Below are 20553 nucleotides of genomic sequence, written 5' to 3'. Positions count from 1 at the left end.
TCCAGCGCGGGGGAGCAGACGGGGAGCGGACCCGGTCCAGCGCGGGGGGGCGGCGGAGCGGGACCCGGGACCGCCGCGGTCGGGATCCGCAGCACAACGGGGTATGAAAAGTTTATTTAGTCTTGTGCTTGGCTGCCACGCTGATGGACAGAAACTGCCGGCTATGTGATTTTTAAAAGAAAAGCGTTGCCTAAACAGACTTTTCCAGCCAGAGTGAAATGAAAAGGGCTGGATGGATGAGGAGATGATCAGTGGCTGAGACAGGTTTGTGTGCAGCGCCCCGGTGGTTTTTTAAAATTCTTTAATGCAGAAACAGAATATGAACCTTTGAAGGGTTTGATTGATGTGAAAAGTGAAATAAAATATCAAACTAAGTTTTGCTTCCGCTCTATTTTTAGCGTGTGTTTTGCAACGCCTGTGTGTGCAGCTCCGTCTCTGTAGACGGCGCCTTTTGGGTCGGTGCGCCGTATGTGTGTTTTAAAACCAAAAATGACACACAAAACTGAGGGTGCGCCTTTCCACACAGTGCGCCATATGGTCGTGAAAATACGGTACATGTACAGAATGATTTTGAACTGTAAATGATGTACATGTTTGTACCTAAATAGATCTTTCCTAACAGTGTCTTTTAACACGGCAGCAACTTTGCTGATTAAAACGGGACAGAACCAAGAGAAAATAACCACTATTTATTTATCTATTTATCTGTTTGAAATCTGCTTCTACTTCTATCTGCTAAAGAAGAAGTAGCGTATTGTTCTTTGCATTTATTTTGTCTTAGTTTTGATTCTAATTCCGGTTAAAGCCCCGAGAGGTGGAAGAAAAATCCACAGAATAGCTGCACCTTTGTATAAGCTGCATGGTTGAAAACCTATGAAAAAAGTAGCAGTTTATAGTCCAGAAAATACGGTGTTTACATAATAATTTTTACTCATTTTAATTCTGAATAAAAGAGGAATTAAACTTCCCATGTAAACGCACTGAGTCCTGACTTTAACGCCTCTCTCCTCCACAGATAAACAGTAAGAATGTTGTGGCACCACCGTGTCCTGTGAACGACTACAGGCCGAGACTGAAGAGGAAACGTGTTTGCCGTGAACGCAGGACTTGACTACTCCATGTGACGTGTCCTCACAGATGAACCTTCTCCAAGCTCATGCACCTGAAGCGCCGGCTCATCCAGGAAGAACGTGGGCCTTACTGCAGCAACCAGGGATCATTCTCTCAAAAAAGGGCGTCTTTAAAACCACCCAGTTCCAACTGTGAATCTGCCTCCAACTCGGTGTGCAGCACCGCGCAGGGAAAAGTCAGAGAGACTGGCACTATTTCTTTCTTGTGACTGCAACAATAGTGGATACTGTATTGATTTTTATTTTTTAATCCTTTATTCTACACCAGGGGTCGGCAACCCGCGGCTCTGGAGCCGCATGCAGCTCTTTAGCGCCGCCCTAGTGGCTCCTGGAGCTTTTTCACAAATGTTTCACCTTTTTTTCTTTTTTTTTCCTCTGTTTCTTTTTTTCTCTTCATTCTTTTTCTTATCTTTTTTCTTCCTTTATCCTTTCCTTTTTAATCTCAACATTTCGACTTTTGTCTCAAGATTGTACTTCAACATTAATCTTGACATTTCGACTTTTTTCTCGAAGTGCATAATGAAAAAAAAAATCTTCCCCCAGTTCTAACTAATATAGAAACATGCAGCATGTGTTGTCTTCATTCTAAGGCTGATACAAGACTTTTCATTGTTTGCAGCTCCAGACATATTCGTTTTTTGTGTTTTTGGTCCAATATGGCTCTAAAACATTTTGGGTTGCCGACCCCTGATCTACACTAATGCTTGTAGTTTTTTCTGAGATACACTGAGCCAATGTTACAGATGTTAGACAAGTCTTGTAAATGGTTAATAGGATGTTTTTGCTCAAATGAATGAAGTGAATGTACAGTGAGCTTTACTTGTTAATCTGGGGAGGGTTGCAGCCCGACGACAGCGCAGGCACTTTAGCATTTGTTCTGTGTATGGTTATGAGAGCTGTGCAGTTCTTTAAGGGAATAAAAATGAAGCCTGCTTTAACAAGGGCTCAGTTAATTTTTAAACTCACAATTTCCAAGTATCACATTTATTTCCGGCTGAAGCTTCTCTGAACTGTGGAGGTCGACAATCAAACTAAAGGCATTGTAGTTGGTATGTTTTGTTTGGCAAAAGTGAACTTGTGTATCACCCACAATCATAAAGATTTATACACTGCAAATGATCAGCCTCTTCTGTCTAACCTTAGTAGTGATATTGAGCGTTGGGATCCCTTGCCTCTCTCCTTAGGTGGTAGAATTAATACCGTGAAGATGACTGTCTTGCCCAAATTTTTATGTGTCTTCCAATGCCTTCCTTTTTTTTTGACAAAATCTTTTTTCTCCAAACTGAACAATTACATTTCAACTTTTATCTGGCATAAAAAACCACCTCGAATTAAGAGAAGTGTGTTGCAGAGAGCTCGTACAATGGGGGGCATGGCTCTCCCAAACTTTATGTGTTATTACTGGGCTGCTAACATTAGAGCCATGTTGTACTGGGTGAACAGTGACATCACGGCCCCTGCGTGGACGGTCCTGGAGGGAGCCTCAGTTAGAGCTACCTCTGTCAGCCTTAATGTGTGACAAATTGCCATTCACGCAGCCTCTCTCTCACTTCACCTCTAACCCCATTATACACTCAATTAAGATTTGGAATCAATTTAGAAGGTCCTTCTCCCTTAAAGACATACCGCAAGCTGCACCGATCGCAAAAAATCATATGTTTACCCCATCAGTGATGGATGATTCTTTTGACGTTTGGTGTAGAAGAGGTTTGATCTCACTGTCTGATCTCTACACAAATGGCACTTTTTCCTCTTTTGAGCAGTTGGTGCAGACGTACAATATCCCCAGATCGCATTTCTATCTAGGTATCTGCAGCTCCGGAACTTTGTAACCTCAAACTCAGATTGCTTCCCAATGTCCCCTCCCGATTCTCTGTTAGATACAGTTTTTACTTGGAAATCAACCACTAAGCGGGCTATCAGTCTGATTTATGATCACCTCAACACCCACAATCAGACAGCTTTAAACCTCCTTAGAGGTAAGTGGGAGACTGACTTTGATGAGGCAATCCCAGAAGGAACCTGGCAGAAAATAATAAAGAATATTTTTTCGTCCTCCATATGTCTAAGATATGCTGTAATCCAGTTCAAAATTGTTCACCGTTTACACTGGTCTAAGGTCAAGCTCTCAAGGATCAATGCTGACATAGATCCCACATGTGATAGATGCAGCCGGGCCCCTGCTACTCTTCTGCACATGTTTTGGACTTGTCCTAAACTTTTTTCATTTTGGCAGAACATTTTTGAGACTTTTTCTACAATATGTGGGAAAACAATCGTGCCGTCACCATATATTGCTCTGTTTGGCTGCTGTGGACTCTCCTCTACTTATGCAGCGGGAAACCAACATGATGGCCTTTTGTTCCCTCCTGGCTAGGAGACTGACTTAGTTTAAATGGAAAGACTCTGCTCCACCATCATCTAATCCCTGGATCAGGGAAGTCATGGCTCATCTCAAACTGGAAAAGATCAGGTACACTGTTCGGGGATCCACTGAGACATTTTATAGGATCTGGCAGCCTTTCCTGAACTTTGTGGAAGGTATGGATGCTGATAATATAATGTAGGAGTCTTCATTCATTTTCATTTATGTTGGCCGTGTCTGATGGTTATCTGGCAATATGTTATTTAATTTCTTTTTTTTTTTGTCTGGTTTTTGGGGGTTATTTTTCTTGTTTCTCTTTTCTGTTTGACTGTACAGTCCTGTTTTAATGATAAAAAAACTAATAAAAAGACTTTGATCCAAAAAAAAAGTGAACTTGTGTAATAACCGTCCTCAGTGAGATGCAGAATAAAATTTATTCAACCTTGCAAGAAACTAACAATGAATGCGAGTTTATTAAAAAAGTGACTTGAATTACACACTTGGTTATATTTATAATGAAAATCAGTTATGAAGAGAAGCAATCGTTTGTTCAACTTAAATTAAACAGGCCATTGAGAGTACAATAAGAGGTTTTACCAAAAGACAAAGTCAACTAACAACCTGTTCCCAAAGGAAACAGTTAACTGTACAGCCCTGTGAAAAGCAGGATGGAAATGGGATTAATAAGCAGTCCTTGAAGTTTTACAGAGGAGAAATCCAGCCAGGAATGCAGTTTTTCTTGAAAATGCTCAGCGGGAGAACTGTCTCTTGTCACTCCTTCCTTTGCTGACGTGCTTAAAGATCTTGGATTTGTGTACGTTCCTGTTCTTCTGGTAGCCGAAGCCTCCGCCGCCGCCGCGCTTCTGCAGCTTTCCTCCTTTACTGCTGTGAACGTCTGGAGGAGGAGTTAAGGAACACACGTGTTTTCATCATCTCAGTTACGCTGGCATTGCTGAAAATCACTGACAGCATTACAGGGACGGCTGCTTTCCAGTCCCAAGTTCACTCAGCTTCAGGTCACTGCATGAAACAACAACAAAACACTAAGCATATTTCTCTGAAGATGTTAATGGATGTTCAGGACAGAGGCCTGTAGAGGGAATGGATGGACATCACTTCCCCACTGGACCAAAAAAACAGCTGCAACTAGTGGAGAAGACGGGATAAAAGCTGATTATCAGCTTAAATTAGCGTCAGTTGGACTCGACAGTGACCCGTACAGTTACCCCAAGAACCAGTGGTCCATGGACATTAATATTTGGTACAGTTACCAAGAACCAGTGGTCCATGGACATTAATATTTGGTACAGTTACCAAGAACCAGTGGTCCATGGACATTAATATTTGGCCACCAATCCAGTTTCCTGATATTTTATATGTACTTAATCTCTACTAAACCCAAACATAAGGTCTAGGGAAAGTACATTTTTCTTTAATTAAATTTTATTTATATAGCGTCTATTACAACAGAAGTCTCTAGGATCTTTCCAGAGACCCAGAACATAAACCCCCGAGCAATTATTACATAAACAATGGCAGGTAAAAACTCCCCTTTAGGAGGGTAGAAACCTGGACCAGGACCAGGATCATAAGGAGAAACCTGGACCAGGACCAGGATCATAAGGAGAAACCTGGACCAGGACCTGGATCATTAGGGGGTAGAAACCTGGACCAGGACCATAAGGGGGGACCTCCTGCTGGAGACCAGATCATCAGAGCAGAAAATGAGAGAACAGACAGAGAGAATGAAGAACAGAAAGAGGAGAAACAGGTGCATTGTCAAAGATACAAAAGAAAAGATTTATTAAAAGGAGAAAGAAGGAAACCAGATTGTGTGTATGAACCACATGAGCACAGTAAAGGATACTCAGATCCACGTAGGGGACGACCTTGAAGCCGAAGGACAGCGCCACCATGGGGAGGTTGAGGGTGTTGACGCTGTAGATCTGCTTGAGGGAGTGGGAGTCGTACGCCCTCACGTACGACTTGTACGCTTCCTGGGCAGACTTGTGCAGGTAGTAGTTCTTCTCAATCAGCTTCTCCAACTGGAGGGAAAACAAAACATAAAGAGACTCAGGAGCCAGCATTTACAGTTAGTACCAGAAGGATTGGGACAGTGTTTATGATTAATGATTAAGATGCAATCATAGTGTAGACTTTCAGGATTTTTAAGACATTTTGCAAAAAAAAAAAAAAAAATGTGGCTTTTACATTTCAGGAACTACAGCCATTTTAGCCAAAGTGGCTCCATTTTTAAAGACTCAACATTATTTGGACCAAGTAACGTAGCTGCATGTACAAGCATCATTTTTAAAAGTAGGCTGAAATCATTTGTGGTCAGTGACTGAAGTCCATGGGTGTCACCTCCGAGTATCAGGGCCAGGCCGGAGAAAAATACTAATATTTTAGAGGGGGAAGATTTTTTTTTTTTCATTGTCCACTTCCAGAAAAATCTCGAAATGTCAAGAAAAAAGTCGAAATGTCGAGATTAATTTTGAAATACAATTTCAAGAAAAGTAAACATTTTGTGAATAAAGTTGAAATGTTGAGAAAAAGGCAAAATTTCGACTTTATTCACAAAATTTCGACTTTATTGTTGAAATTGTATTTCAACATTAATCTCAACATTTCAACTTTTTTCTTAAAGTACACAATCAAAAAAAAAAAAAAAATCTTCCCCTCAAATATTTTTTCTCCTGCCTCCGTAGTTTCCAGTTGTGTCTTTATCTAACTGAAAGCCTGCTCTCCTGGGCTGAGATGATTAAAGCAGAGAACTGCTGCCACGTCTGGCACCAGCACTGAAAAACCCTCCGTGTTTTAAACTACGTTTGCTGAATTCCCTGCACATACGGCTGGTGAGTTCAGGTTCTGTGGGATTCCTCCCCGCCTGCTGTGTCACACTGCAACAACAACGCACACGTCCAGAAACCTTCAACTCTCCACTAACTCATTAGTGTGCAACATTTTAAGACATTTGAAGCTCCTCAAACATAACTTCCTGTTCCCAGAAAATATTCTGTTGCAACAAGTAAAATCTCACAGGTTTCACTACGGAGCGTCTTTGAAGTGTTGACAAAATGCATGTAAATCCTAAATGGTAAATGCCACATTTTGGAAAGCCTCTTGGAGCTGCTACATAATGTTTCATAAGAACAAACTACATAAATATCTTACCTGGGACTGGATATCGGAAATTTTGCTCCAGGAGAAGTCAAACTCACTGAGTGGAACCTAAACACCAAAAGGGAAGTTAACTCAGGTCATGGATTCAAATGAAAACATTAAAGCCAAGCTGGTATTTGTAACCCTGGATTCACACTGGAAGCGTCACAGGTTGCCATTCATTTTCTATGAAAGCGCTGGGAGAGGCGTCGGAGGCCACGGAGGCGTTAGAGGCCTCCAGAGCATCAATTTGAAGTTGAAAAATCTCAACTTTATGCAAATGAGCAGCGTTGACGCCGAGGCAGCGTCCAATCACAGACCGGGATTCCTGAAGCGAGAACCTCAATGCAGATTGTACTTTCATGTACACACAAACGTACACTCATTCACATGCACACATGAGCAGAGCTGTCACTAACACACTTATTTTATCAGGAATTAATATATTTCATCCAGCAAACTGACATTTTTGCTGATTTGACTGACATTTTACCTGAACTGCTCATGTGAAACACGTAAGTGATGGTTGAGGAGCTGGATGGTCCCAACTATTGATCCAACGCAAAATAATTAAAAACCGTGCTTATTAATCACAAAACACAGTTTAAACATCATGACTAAATCCACTACAACCCAGTGTGTCAGTGTTCACCAGACAGACTGCAGCTTCATGATGGTTGATGTTGATCCAGGACCAACCTGGTTAAGGATCAAACTCACTCTTATCTATGTGGAAATAACTCTGAAATATAAAGAAGGTTCCCAAAGTGTGATCCATGGTGGAATAGGAAACTGAAGAGGAAACTGAAGATGTGCAGCTATACATAGATGTTTGTTCCCTCCAGTTCTGCAGCTTTAGCCCCGCCCCCTGCAGGCCCCACCCCCTGCAGGCGTGTACAGGAGATGTTTGACTCTTCCAGAGTCAATCCAGCAGCAGAACAGTTAGAGAGCAGCTGAGGCGTCACCTTGGCCTGCTTGAGGAAGCGCAGGAAGCCCAGCTCCTCGGGCCGGAGGATGAGGAGGGCGTGGCCTCGGCCGTTGATGCCCCGGGCCGTCCTGCCCACCCGGTGGATGTACTCCTGTAGACACAGAGCAGGAACAATCATCCTACTGCCTTCTCCACAAACCTCCAGGAAAACTACAGCATCTCTTTTGAAAGACTTGATAAATATGTAAAAGAATAATTTGTTTTAGTGACAGACCTTGGGGTCATCGGGGGGGTCGTACTGGACGATCCAGTCCACCTCTGGGATGTCCAGCCCTCGAGCTGCCACGTCTGTACACAGCAGGATGCCTGAGTCAGCGTTGCAGAACTGGAAGAAGGTGGTGGTGCGTTTGGTCTGCTTCTGCTTGCCCTGGAACAGAGGAGGAAAAGAGTTTAACTACAGCAGACTAGGGTTGCACGGTATACCGGTACCAGTATAGTACCGCGGTACTAGAGTTTTGAAAACGGTACTATACCAGCATTTAAAAACAAACGGTACTTTTATATATTTTTTCTATGCAAACAAATTGGTAAATTGGAGCCTGTCTCTTTAAGCACGGCAAGGTCCGCGAGTGTGACGTAGTTGCAGAAGCAGAGCCGCCTCCCCCTCCCACTCGCATGCGTAGGAGAGAGAAACGAGAAGTCGCGTGTTAGACAGACAGAGCGGGTTGAAATAAAATTGAAATAAATAGAGATGGCAGCTGCAGAAAAGCCCGTACTTTTGGACAAAATGGGGGCCCGAAGTACGGTATGGAAATATTTCGGGTTCAAACCGAGCAATAAGGGCGAACCACTGAACCAGACGCACCGCAGTGTAAGCGCTGCTACAACGCGTGTCTCGCAAAAGGAGGCAACACTTCAAACTTGTCCAAACATTTAAAGGACAACCACGCGGACTTCTTCCACGACTTCAGTCAAGAACGACAGCTGATAACTTTGTTCACCAGTTCACTGCACTGCACTGTCATGTCAATGAAAGAAGTACAGAGCCTCTCCCAGCCCGTAGTAAACCTACAGTAGCCTATACAGAGAGTTAAAACATGTCCATGGTTAATAAATGCAATTTTTAAAATATTTAAAAAAAAACAATTACATTCTTAAAATATTTAAATAAATTCCACAGACTAGAATATAACTTTAATATATTTTTTATATTTTAATATTATTTAATGTTTCATATATATTATAAACCATTAAGGCAATGAATTATATTAATTAATATTATATATTAAAACACACTTTTGTAAAACATTCCACTAGCCTACAATATCTAATCCTATCCTAGAGGACTGTCTCAGAAAATTAGAATATTGTGATAAAGTTCTTTATTTTCTGTAATGCAATTAAAAAAACAAAAATGTCATACATTCTGGATTCATTACAAATCAACTGAAATATTACAAGCCTTTTATTATTTTAATATAGCTGATTATGGTTTACAGTTTAAGATTAAGATTCCCAGAATATTCTAATTCTTTGAGATAGGATATTTGAGTTTTCTTAAGCTGTAAGTCATGATCAGCAATATTAAAATAATAAAAGGCTTGCAATATTTCAGTTGATTTGTAATGAATCCAGAATGTATGACATTTTTGTTTTTGTAATTGCATTACAGAAAATCACAATATTCTAATTTTCTGAGACAGTCCTGTAGATAATAGAATGATCCTCAATTTATTTTTCTAGTTATGCCCATTTAATGTTTCATGTGGCCTATAGTTTCAAAACACAAACATTTTGAACAATGAGAACAAGTAAAATAAAGCAATGGAATTCAAATTAAAATGACCATGTTAATTAAAATACTGTACCCCCTCCCTCCCCCAATTACAGAAGTCTAGTGCTCCTGGCTCAGAGAGGGTGACACCACCCACTCAGAAGCAGGAGTTTTTGCTGCTACAGTATTTTATTTAACATGGTGACTTTAATTTGAATGGCATTGCTTTATTTTACTTGTTCACACTGTTCTAAAGGTTTGAACATTTTAATATCCCATGCCAATTATTTATTTTATTTATTGTTGTTATTGTTCCCAAAGTCTGCTTTAAAATAAAAGGAAAATATTGACATTGAGAGAGTTCCACCTTTTTACAAAAAGTATCGAAAAGTATCGAAAAGTATCGAAATACATATTGGTATCGGTATCGAAACAGAAATTTGGTATCGTGACAACCCTACAGCAGACTGAACACTGGACACTAACTCATCTCCATGTTTCACTCCTGTCCCTCCTATCACACCAGCCAGTCACCTGAAGCTGCTGAATGTGCCATATCTATTCAACATGTAGTGCGTGGGCCGTCCTTTATGCAGTAACTAACGTGGGCCGGGTGGAGCCGGCTCCATCAGTAAGATGATGCTACTCTTCACTGCAGGTCACGTCTGAACAGAATGATGCAGGAACGCAGGTCCTTCCTGGGATTTATTGATAAGACGAGGACGAAGGCAAACTCCTCAGAGCAGAGGGCGTTATATGGGCGTAATACGGGAACCAGTATATAATATTGGCTATTAAAGTGACAGACTGTGGCTTAGGAAGAAACAGAACTCAGGTTAATAACAATTTAACCTTATTCCACTCCTGTAACATACGCCTAAAACACCTATCAGAGTTCTACCCTTATAAGTTATAAGTTAATGTAAAGCTGTTCTTGGACCGTTTGAACTTCATGGACGGTCTTGGTCTCTTTTGAAAGCTAACACTCTGAATCACTGTAAGTGCTACTAGCATTGAGTAATCTCAGTTTGAACACACTGAAATAGGTTTTTTATTTCCGCCATTAAGAGTGAAGTGAATCCAGCGTCTAGCTGGATAACAGGAAGTGAACTGGATAACAGGAAGTGGGTAACAGCTTACATGGATGGCCATGACGGGCAGGTCGATGTAGTTGAGCAGCTCGTAGTGGAACTTGACGGCCATGCAGGAGGAGAAGAAAACCATCAGCTTCTTCTTGCGGTTCTTCTTCAGGAAGGTGAAGAGCAGCAGGAAACGCTTCTCTGATGGACAGACCACGTAGCCCTGGACAGAGAACACACCGGTAGTTCAGATCAAGAGCAGGAAACAACCCACACTGGAACAAAAACTGGTGCACAGAAATAACTTATTATAAAATAATGGATAAGTCATTTCCTGAACATATGTCATGTGTACTTGCAGTAATTAAACCTTTACTTAAAAAACATTGTCTTGACCCAGACACCTTAGCTAATTATAGACCAATTTCCAACCTTCCATTTGTGTCTAAAATTCTGGAAAAGGCAGTTTCAAGTCAGTTATGTGACTATTTGTATAGAAATTAAATGAGGTGGGAGTTTCCTTTGAACAATGTTTTTCACTATAAGTCTAACTTGAATTTCCCTTGAGATCAATAAACTCTATCCAGCCACCTCTATCTAACCCTGTATAACAGACTTCTCTTAAAAACACATTTAAAAGAAAATCTCGACTTTAAGTTTAAAAGATCTTTACTCTGACCCTTTATTGTTACTGCTGTTCTGACAGTAGTTCAGATGATCCTTCAGAGGAAAAGCCCTTATGTAATGATAACAATTATTAAGTAGTGTTATAGCTCAACATCATTGTACTAAATTAGGCCAAAAACAGTAACACAAATGTGTTTTAATTACACTTTTGTGATAAACTGGATTATTTAATATTCCGAAAAACCATTGCATTGTTAAGTTTCCATGAGTCCTAGATTTATGTGAAACCTGACTATAGACTAATGAAAATTCAGACACTGCGTTTGACTTGTTGGTTTCTATTAGAATAAAACTGGCCTGGACAACGATGGAACCTCCACTAAGACATCTCTGTGATTCATCTGTTTGTGTAACTTCCAGTGACACGTGTAGCCAGGATATTGATCCGTGTGCGTCAGTACCTGCTCCAGGCCGTCCACCGTGGCGTTATCCTTGTTGTCGTCCACCCCGACGTACAGCGGCTCCTTCTTCAGGGAGATGCGAGCCAAGTCCTCCACCTTCCTGGTCTGGGTGGCTGAGAACAGCATGGTCTGTCTCCTCTCTGGAGGACAGCAGGAGCAGCAGGGAAGAGGGAGGACATGGAGGAATCAGTCCCACAATAAATGTCTTGTTTTCTTAAATTATTTTCCATCCATTTGAGACAAGAAGGTGAGCTGGTTGAGGGGCAGCTCACGTAGAAAGGCTGAAGGGATTTGTCACAGTATTTCATGTGTTGGCCTGTGAGATGCAGCTAGAGGTTGCACCGAAAATGCATTTCCAATAAGTATGAAGGTGGTCAAATTGCCACAGAAAACTAGAGTTGGGCCTCTGGTGCAGCCAAGCAGCCAACAGGAATCAAAGTACAATACAGTGGCAGGATGAGACGCAGCGCAGACTTCAAACATGTACAGTACTCCCTGGTTCTAACGCACTTCACCTTTCACGTCTCGCTGCTTCACACATTTACATTGTGCATCGTGTTCTGCATTCTGATTGGCTAAACAGTCTCCATGCTTCTTCACTTCCTGTGTCAATAACGTTGGTTGCTTAGCAACAAGCTGAGAACGACCAATGAGCTTCAGCAGCAGCTCAAGAACGGGAACTTTGATGAATCGTTCATTACAGTCTCAGATATAATCCATGGTGTCGGTTTAGAAGAATCTTTTTGCCCAGAAGAAAAAAAGAAAGAAAACCATAACTATTTTCTTCTCTGGAAAAAACACTCCTGCACCGCGGCTTTAGGAGAAAAAGACGCTACAGAGTCGGGATGCAGCGACAGTCACAATTTGTCCTACTGTACTTATTGTATTTTTTTCATAATCATTTTTCATTTTCTCCTGTTCAAATCCAGTTACTCAGGTCGCAGTGGGGCTGATCTCTGCAATTTGAAGCCTTGGATAATAATTGTAAAAAAAAAAAAAAGGTTGCTACTTGGCGGATTTCACCAATCACGGGTTCTTTTAGGAACGTAACCCCCACATAAAACCAAGGATTACTGTAGTGTCATCACGTTTGGTGAAGGGAGAAACAATGAAAACGGGTCGTTCACAGGTTAGCGCTTGCAAGCAAGAGAAGACCACTTTCTTATTAGTGGAAAAATGCACCACATCAACAAACAAACATGACAATGACATGACAAAGTTCTGGGAGCTAAAGATACAAGATAGCCAGTTTTGAGACATAATAGCAGTTTAAGATTAAGATTCCCAGAATATTCTAATATTTTGAGATAGGATATTTGAGTTTTCTTAAGCTGTAAACCATGATCAGCAATATTAAAATAATAAAAGGCTTGCAATATTTCAGATGATTTATAATGAATCCAGAATGTAGGACATTTTTGTTTTTGTAATTGCATTACAGAAAATCACAATATTCTAATTTTCTGAGACAGTCCTGTAGTTCCTTTTAGAAAAAGTGCTTTTAGTCTGGCCAGTTTTTTGGGTTTGTGCCTCTCACTAGGGGTGGGCGATATGACCTAAAATTAATATCACGGTATTTTTCATCTTTTGAACGGTGACGGTATAATATCACGGTATTTTTTGGTACGTTTTGGGAGGAGTAGCCTGTCCTGTCCCTTTATGTGAATAAGGTTAATATTTTTATAATATAATAAGTAAATGGTAGTATCCTTATCAAATATTTATTTTTATTATATTTTAAATATTTTGTAAACCTGTCTTAAAATGTAATACTGGACCTCGGTTGGGCTGGTTGGACAGCGGGTGGTGGAAAATTTCCCTTAATTTAAAATCCAAAACTTGACAGGTTTATGCCATGCGTATTCATATACAGTAATCCCTTGTTTTTCGAGAGGGTTACGTTCCAAAAAGAACCCGTGATAAGTGATATTCACATAGTAGCAACCCTTTTTTTTTTTAATAATTATTATACAAAGCTTCAGATTGCGGAGATCAGCACCGCCTCGCACGTATTTCACTGCTCTTCTGAGCCGCTGCATCCCGACTCGCGCTGTGGCGTCTTTCTCTTCTAAAGCCCGCGGTACAGGTGTGTTTTTTCGAGAGAAGAACATGGTTATGGGTATTTTTTTGTCACTCTTTTTTTCATCTGGGCAAAAAGATTCTTTTAAAGCGACATTCATTAATTTTTTCTCCATCTTGAAGTGTGTGACTGGTATTCCAGCAGGTTGAAACAGCGCTCTGCGCTCTGGTGCCGTCAAAGACCCGCCCAGCTCCACTTCTGATTGGCTAGTGTTAGTTTGGTTGAGCCAGAGCTGCTTTCCTCTCATTCCATTGGTAGACGAACTCGGTTGACTCAAACTTTTTTTTTTTTTCTCTCAAACCTTTTTTTTTTTTTTTTTTTTTTAAGCAGTCAAACTTGCACGCCGAGAAAAAAAACTCTGTACGCCGGAGATCCGGCACGGTGCCGGAATACTTTAAGCCCTGCATTTCTTACTACTCTTGTCGTAAGGTGTAGCAGCAGTAAACAGCAGTGAAAGCTGTGTAGTCTTGGGACGTGCTCCGCTGGTGCTGCAGCAACACCAGCGGAGCAGCGGTCCCAGCAGCAGCTGCTGGTCCCACTTGCGCTCGTTTTGGCCCGGGTTGCCTCTTCATATTCACGGGCGTGCGTGTTTTTTAAGTGATGAAACAGGTTGCTTGTGTTTCAACCTCTTGCTGTCACAACACGGCAGCAAACCTTGCATATCACCGACGTTTTTAATGCCTTATTTAGGCTTATTATTTTATAATTGATTTATTACGGTATTGCAAAATCCATGTCGTGGCGCAGTGTTACACCGGTGATGACTATGACACCGGTGTACCGCCCACCCCTACCTCTCACGTTCGTGAACTTCCCACTCTGAACTCTTTCAAACATTTTAAATCCTGGCTATTGGAGGAACAACTGTCATCACAACCAGCTTAAACTGGTGTAGTTTGTCTTAATGTTAATTATCTGTTTTAATTCGTACGTACAGGGCAATGTGCGATGCAACACGCACTTTGTATGTCACACAACTTGGATACTCTCAGTACCATAATATTACCATGGCTGGTATTTCATTATTGTAATATGCATTTTTTTTGCTCAAGTCACTTTAGATACAATCCATACTGCTTTTAAATGCTGCTAAATCTATTTTGTTACTATGTATGTTTGATGTTTGTTCCCTTGTTTGATTGTATTGTTTGACTGAATTGTTTTTATGTTTTCTGTGGGGACTGCAGGGGGAAACTAACATTTCTGATAAAATCCAGTGTATTTACACTGATTAATGTAGTGCTCATTTATATGCATTGTCCCGTCTAAATAAACTTTTAAACAACACCAGAAGCAGCAGTTGCGTGTGTGTGGGAGCGTTGCTGGTACGTACTGGGCAGCAGCTTGATGATCTGCTTCAGTTCCTCCTCAAACCCGACCTCCAGGATCCGGTCGGCCTCGTCGATGATCAGACACTGCAGGTTCTTGAACATGAACCCCGGGGTGTTCTGACGACAATAGTACACACGTTAACACTAAAGACCAGTACTGAACCATAAATCAATAGTGAAATGCGTGTGCTGCAGGCATCAGCCACCGACCTGCAGGTGGTCCAGCAGGCGGCCCGGCGTGGCCACCAGGATGTTGACTCCGTTAGCCAGCTTCTGGGCCTCGGCCGAGCGGTTGCTGCCGCCCATGATGAGGCCGTAGGTGTGCACGTGGTGGGTCATCAGCTCCTTCATCACGCCGTACGTCTGCATGGCCAGCTCACGCGTGGGGGAGAGGATCACCACGCCGGTGCCTGGAGGAGGAGAGGAGAGGGGTTAGATCACACAATCAAATCAATCTTTATTTAGCTTTTCATACTTAATAAAAACAGAGTGACTATTTGCACCAGGGTACAAACAGCAAGCCCCCACCAGCTGAGCTATTCACACCCTGTTGACATGTGAAAACTAGTGCACCACTCTGAAACTGGAACCATGACTACGTTTACATGCAGTCAAAATTCAGGTTATTGCTAATATTCCGGTTACTGAAACATTGGGAATATTCCGTTTACATGGTAATTAATCATTCAGGATATCTGGATCAAACCAGCGACACACGGAGAACGTGATGACGCAATTCCCGTCATTTCTGCTTCTTCTTCCTGTATCCGAATTCAAAACAAATGCTACTTCGTGCAACTTTCCTCTCACCTTCTTGTAAATCTCTATCCCGGTACTTTCTACCGTCTACAAATGCAGAAATGTTCATATCCTTCATTACATTTATGAAGTGATTAGTCTCCTCCTGGTCTTGTGTTTCTCCGTGTTTATAAGAACTTCCTGGACTCAAAAGACCAGGATTCCTTGTGAACAGAACATGTGCAGAAAACACATTCCTGTTCCGTCTGATGGGGATATTCCGTTTGGTGTTTACATGACCCAATATTCGGGTTTAAAAGGAGTAACCCAGGGGTCATATTGGGGTTTTTAAAAACCTGAATATGAGCAAATTCAGGTTATTCAAAAGGGGTTATTGGTGTTTACATGGCCGTGCAAATTCGGGTTATTGCTGATATTCAGGTTTTAAAAGGGTTATTGCTGCTGGAAACACAGTCTATGTCCAACAATAGACAGGCAAACGGCTGCTCTCACCCTTTTGTAGGAACAATTTTTGTTCTTATGTCATTGTAAGATATTTTGAAGAGATTAAATGAAGTGTATCAAAAGTTGTGTGAATACGTGTCAATCACTGTTGAGATGATGGAATTATTTATAAAGAATTTTATAAATAATACATGGGTGCAAATAGCATACATTGATAGCAGGGTGTAAATATCCTACACATCAGTACCTGCACCCAGGTGTAAATAGCCTAAGCCAAATAAAAAAATGCAACGCAAATCGCTTTACATAAAACTTAATAATGCTTACACACACGCTTACACACACACACACACACACACACACACACACACACACAAGTATATGGCTGAGCGGAGCTAAAAGAAAAGCAGGATAAAATAGGCTATGAGGTTAAAATACACACTAAAAGAGTTTAAAAGTATAACATAAAACCATAAAGGTCTAAAAAGCAAGACCTGCTGAAACAAACATAAGACCAACTTAAAACCATAAGACCTGGGTTAAAATAACAAGAACAGCTAGTTAAAACAAGGATATACAAGAAAGACTGAAAGGAATCATCTAAAATCCAGTTTAAAAAGGTGAGTCTTGAGCCTGTGGTAAAAGCATCACCAGTCTCTGACCCTGAGGTTCTCAGAGAAGAGAATCATGAAACTGCACAGGAAACAACTCACCGTTCCTGGGCATGAACTTCAGCTTGTAAATCAGCTCCACAGATGGAATTAAAAAGGCCAAGGTTTTTCCACTCCCAGTCTTGGCAGCAGCCAGGACGTCCCTGCAGGAAACCATTTAACATCCATTAGTCTCACATAACTCACACTGAAACTTATCACGTCCATCTCTTAATACCTTGAAGCAAATGATCTGGCTGAAGCTTAAGTAATTCAAACACAGTGTACCAGTGGTACTAAACGTATCCTGGACCAGAGGAGTGAGACGTACCTTCCCTCCAGCAGAGGGCGGATGGTTTTGTGCTGGATCTCAGTCATGTGTTCGAACCCCATCTCCTTCACTCCGTTCAGGGTGTTCTCACTCACCAGGTCCACGAGGGAGGCAAACGATGCGTCTTCAAACGCTCCTGAAACAACAGTGGACAGCTGATCAAGTGGCTGATTCCACTGCAGACCACAGGCTAAAAGGTTCACCTTCCTGGATAAAAGCACACTGCTTCTATCTGTGGGGGGGCGGGGGCTTTGCCTTTGTGGCTCCTACATTGGGAAATGTGTTACCGTTTGTCAGTTGCATTTCTCTAATTGACAATAATTAATTATATCCCATGGAATCACAGTAAGGCCCAGTCTCAATCCCCCCTAGTCCTACTTTTCAGTCCTAACCCTAAATGTTGTGCGTTCCCGTGAGGGTAGTGGTGTCCCAATTCCTCTTTGCATGTAGGGCTAGTGGACATAACGAGGGCTAGTGGACATAACGAGGGCTAGTGGACATAACGAGGGCTAGTGGACATAACGAGGGCTAGTGGACATAACGAGGGCTAGTGGACATAACGAGGGCTAGTGTGTATGAATCTGGACCTTCACAGCGAGCGACTTCAGATACTGACTCACCGACCGAGGGCTAGAGAAAATTTCCCAGAATGCTTTACGTCATCATTTGCAGACTGAATCAAACAAAAAAACATGGCGGACATTTCTCATTTTTAGTGAATAAAGTCAATATTTTTAGTTAGTTTCTCGTTGTTGCGTTGTATTTTCAGATCTCGCCAGAATAAAGGCTGATTTATGGTTCCGCGTTACACCAACACAGAGCCTACGGCGTAGGTTACGCGGTGATTTAACGCAGAACCATAAATCACCGGCGGCTCTTCTCATCCCCCAAAAACATCGGAGCAAATTTCTTAACAGGCGTTATTTGGATAAACTGAGCCCAGGTTGGGGATCTTAACGGTTACTTTTACGCCTGAAAAAATATTAAAACTTAATAAAGTGGCATATTAACAGCTCTACAGCTGAAATTAAAACAGCTTTTAGCTCTGGGCTTCCTGATATGGTGACGTATGTGTAAACGTAACTACGCAGTCGCTTACGTACCCGAACGTAAACCACGTAGTGACGTAGCAAGTGGTGTCCCAATCCCTAGGGAACATTACAAGGACCCTAAAGTTTGTGGCTTCATTTTTAGGGCTAGTGGTAGAAAGTAGGGGGTGTATCGGGATTGGCCCTAAAGATCCCGCTTTACAAAAAAAGCAGACATTATTTGTTTGATACCTGTTAGACCAGAGGGTAATTCGGGCTGATCATCTTCCTCTCCCTCCTCCCCAGACTTGTCATCCTCCTCTTCATCTGCAGTTAACAGGGTTTTATTGTTAGATGTTCCTCCACCATCCTCTGCTGCTGCCGCCTCCTCCTCCTCTTCATCTGTCACAGTTTTACTCTTCTTCTCATCTAAAGAAAAACAGAAGAAGATCACATTCATGATACTGCCAGGTAATAAAATAAACAAAAATAAGTAGAAAAATATTTAACTAATATATCGTTTATGTCATCAATATTGTTCATCGCTACAAAGTTTTGATTTATTTTGTACATAAAGACAACAATTAAAGAGACGATAAGAAAACAAAACAAACAAAACAAAGAATTTCATACTTTAACACTTAATATATTAATTACATTGCAAAAACGAGTAGGAAGAAGTGTAATAGTTAAGTTATACTCACACTCTGTACTCAGACACTTACCTATACATACATAGTTGAGTATTATTTATTTATTTATATATATATATATATATATATATATATATATATATATATATATATATATATAAACACATGCCCATATAAATATACTTATTTACACCATACTATCTCTATATTAACCCCATCTGCTCTATATCTATATACTTACACACACACAGGACTGTCTCAGAAAATTAGAATATTGTTATAAAGTTCTTTATTTTCTGTAATGCAATTAAAAAAAACAAAAATGTCATACATTCTGGATTCATTACAAATCATCTGAAATATTGCAAGCCTTTTATTATTTTAATGTTGCTGATTATGGCTTACAGTTTAAGATTAAGATTCCCAGAATATTCAAATTTTTTAAGATTTGAGTTTTCTTAAACTGTAAGCCATGATCAGAAATATTAAAATAAAAGGCTTGCAATATTTCAGTTGATTTGTAATGAATCCAGAATGTATGGCATTTTTGTTTTTTTAATTTCATTACAGAAAATCACAATATTCTAATTTTCTGAGACCGTCCTGTATACACACACACACACACACACACACACACACACACACACACACACACACACACAATATAATCGTATAACATCCAGATGTTTTAGTGGCTTGGGTAGTGTTCCACATTTTTTTTCTTATCAGGCATTTTACTTGGTGGTTTTCGGGGTCCTTTAACTTTCCACTCAGGCAGCTCGTTCTGGGTCCTGAACTCCCGCTACCAGCACGTGTGCTCTGCTGTCACCATGGGGAAATAAAACACTATATCCAGCATAAAAACTCAAACAATTACCTGTTGGTTCATCAGTTTCCGTTAGTTTCCTCTTCTTCTTCTTCTTGGGCACACCTCTCTCCTCAGCTCGCTTTAGTTTGGGTTTGGGTTCACTCTCCGTCTTTAAGGCTGAATCCTGACAAACTTCTTCTTCCAAGTCGGTTGAGTTTACTGTAACTGTAAAACACGACAACACGCCACACATTACACACAGATCATTGTCTTTGTGGTTCTTTTTTTTTTTATTTTTAAATGTCTGGAAGTTCAAAGCGATTCCTGAAAGTATTCTCGGTGAACGTACAAATTATTAAGAAAAATGACAGAAGTTTAGAAATCCTGCCGTAAGGCCTAACTTATTTTGAGCAACGAGAGCGACCCACGCGCAGTTAGTCGATGTGTTTAACCGGAGAACGCTCAGTATGTTCGGATGTTTGTGTGAGATCAAACACTAGTTCACCTCGAACGGAGCGGTTTTAACTCACCGGATTCCTCAATTTCCGTCTGTTTCTTCTGCAATTTGCGTTCTTTGTTCTTTTCACTTCTTTTTTGAATCTTCTTGCGGAGAAGTTTCATCTGCAGATCCGCCATGGTGACAGCAGAGCACACGTGCTAACACCGAGCTGTTCAGGACCCGGGCTGCCCGAGCTGCCTGATGGAAAACCGAAGGACCCCGAAAACCACCAAGTTAAATGCCCGAATAAAAATGTTGTGGAACACTATCAACTACCACTAAACATCTGGACGTGTTATACAATTACAGGACTGTCTCAGAAAATTAGAATATTGTGATTTTCGGTAATGCAATTACAAAAACAAAAATGTCATACATTCTGGATTCATTACAAATCAACTGAAATATTGCAAGCCTTTTATTATTTTAATATTGCTGATCATG

At 41.0% G+C, this 20553-nt stretch overlaps 2 protein-coding genes across 3 annotated transcripts in view; one reads left to right on the top strand and one right to left on the bottom strand.

Moving 5' to 3' along the window:
- Positions 1 to 2246, top strand: part of LOC133445691 (glycerol kinase-like) — a 42754-nt gene extending 40508 nt beyond the window's left edge. For both annotated transcript variants that reach the window (XM_061723045.1, XM_061723044.1), the window contains one exon: positions 1016 to 2246. In XM_061723045.1, the coding sequence (XP_061579029.1) occupies positions 1016 to 1026 (11 nt within the window). In that variant the 3' untranslated portion in view covers positions 1027 to 2246. The remainder of the gene's footprint in view (positions 1 to 1015) is intronic.
- Positions 2247 to 3937: 1691 nt separating this feature from the next.
- ddx18 (DEAD (Asp-Glu-Ala-Asp) box polypeptide 18) lies at positions 3938 to 20307 on the bottom strand. Its single transcript, XM_061723043.1, has 14 exons — positions 20141 to 20307; positions 19680 to 19835; positions 18402 to 18578; positions 17122 to 17257; positions 16854 to 16954; positions 15148 to 15347; positions 14940 to 15054; positions 11527 to 11666; positions 10500 to 10661; positions 7860 to 8012; positions 7623 to 7736; positions 6670 to 6726; positions 5363 to 5540; positions 3938 to 4390 (listed from the first exon to the last, which is right to left on the bottom strand). The coding sequence occupies exons 1-14, from the start codon at positions 20244 to 20246 to the stop codon at positions 4245 to 4247; spliced, it is 1941 nt and encodes a 646-aa protein (XP_061579027.1). The 5' UTR covers positions 20247 to 20307; the 3' UTR covers positions 3938 to 4244.
- Positions 20308 to 20553: the final 246 nt, after the last annotated feature.

The sequence above is a fragment of the Cololabis saira genome, chromosome 6 (genome assembly GCF_033807715.1).
Source record: "Cololabis saira isolate AMF1-May2022 chromosome 6, fColSai1.1, whole genome shotgun sequence".
NCBI lineage: Eukaryota > Metazoa > Chordata > Actinopteri > Beloniformes > Belonidae > Cololabis > Cololabis saira.
The sequence above is the reverse complement of the archived record's forward strand: the minus strand, read 5'-3'. Positions and strand labels throughout refer to the sequence as shown.

Bases quoted from the DNA above. Each gene is read 5' to 3' on its own strand.
- ddx18 (XM_061723043.1), bottom strand. From the start codon at position 20,246: ATGGCGGATCTGCAGATGAAACTTCTCCGCAAGAAGATTCAAAAAAGA. The intron at 17,258-18,401 runs GTATCAAACAAA...CTGTTGTTTCAG, and splicing joins ATTACCCTCTGGTCTAACAG to GAGCGTTTGAAGACGCATCG. The intron at 5,541-6,669 runs GTAAGATATTTA...TTTTCCCTCCAG, and splicing joins TTTCCGATATCCAGTCCCAG to TTGGAGAAGCTGATTGAGAA.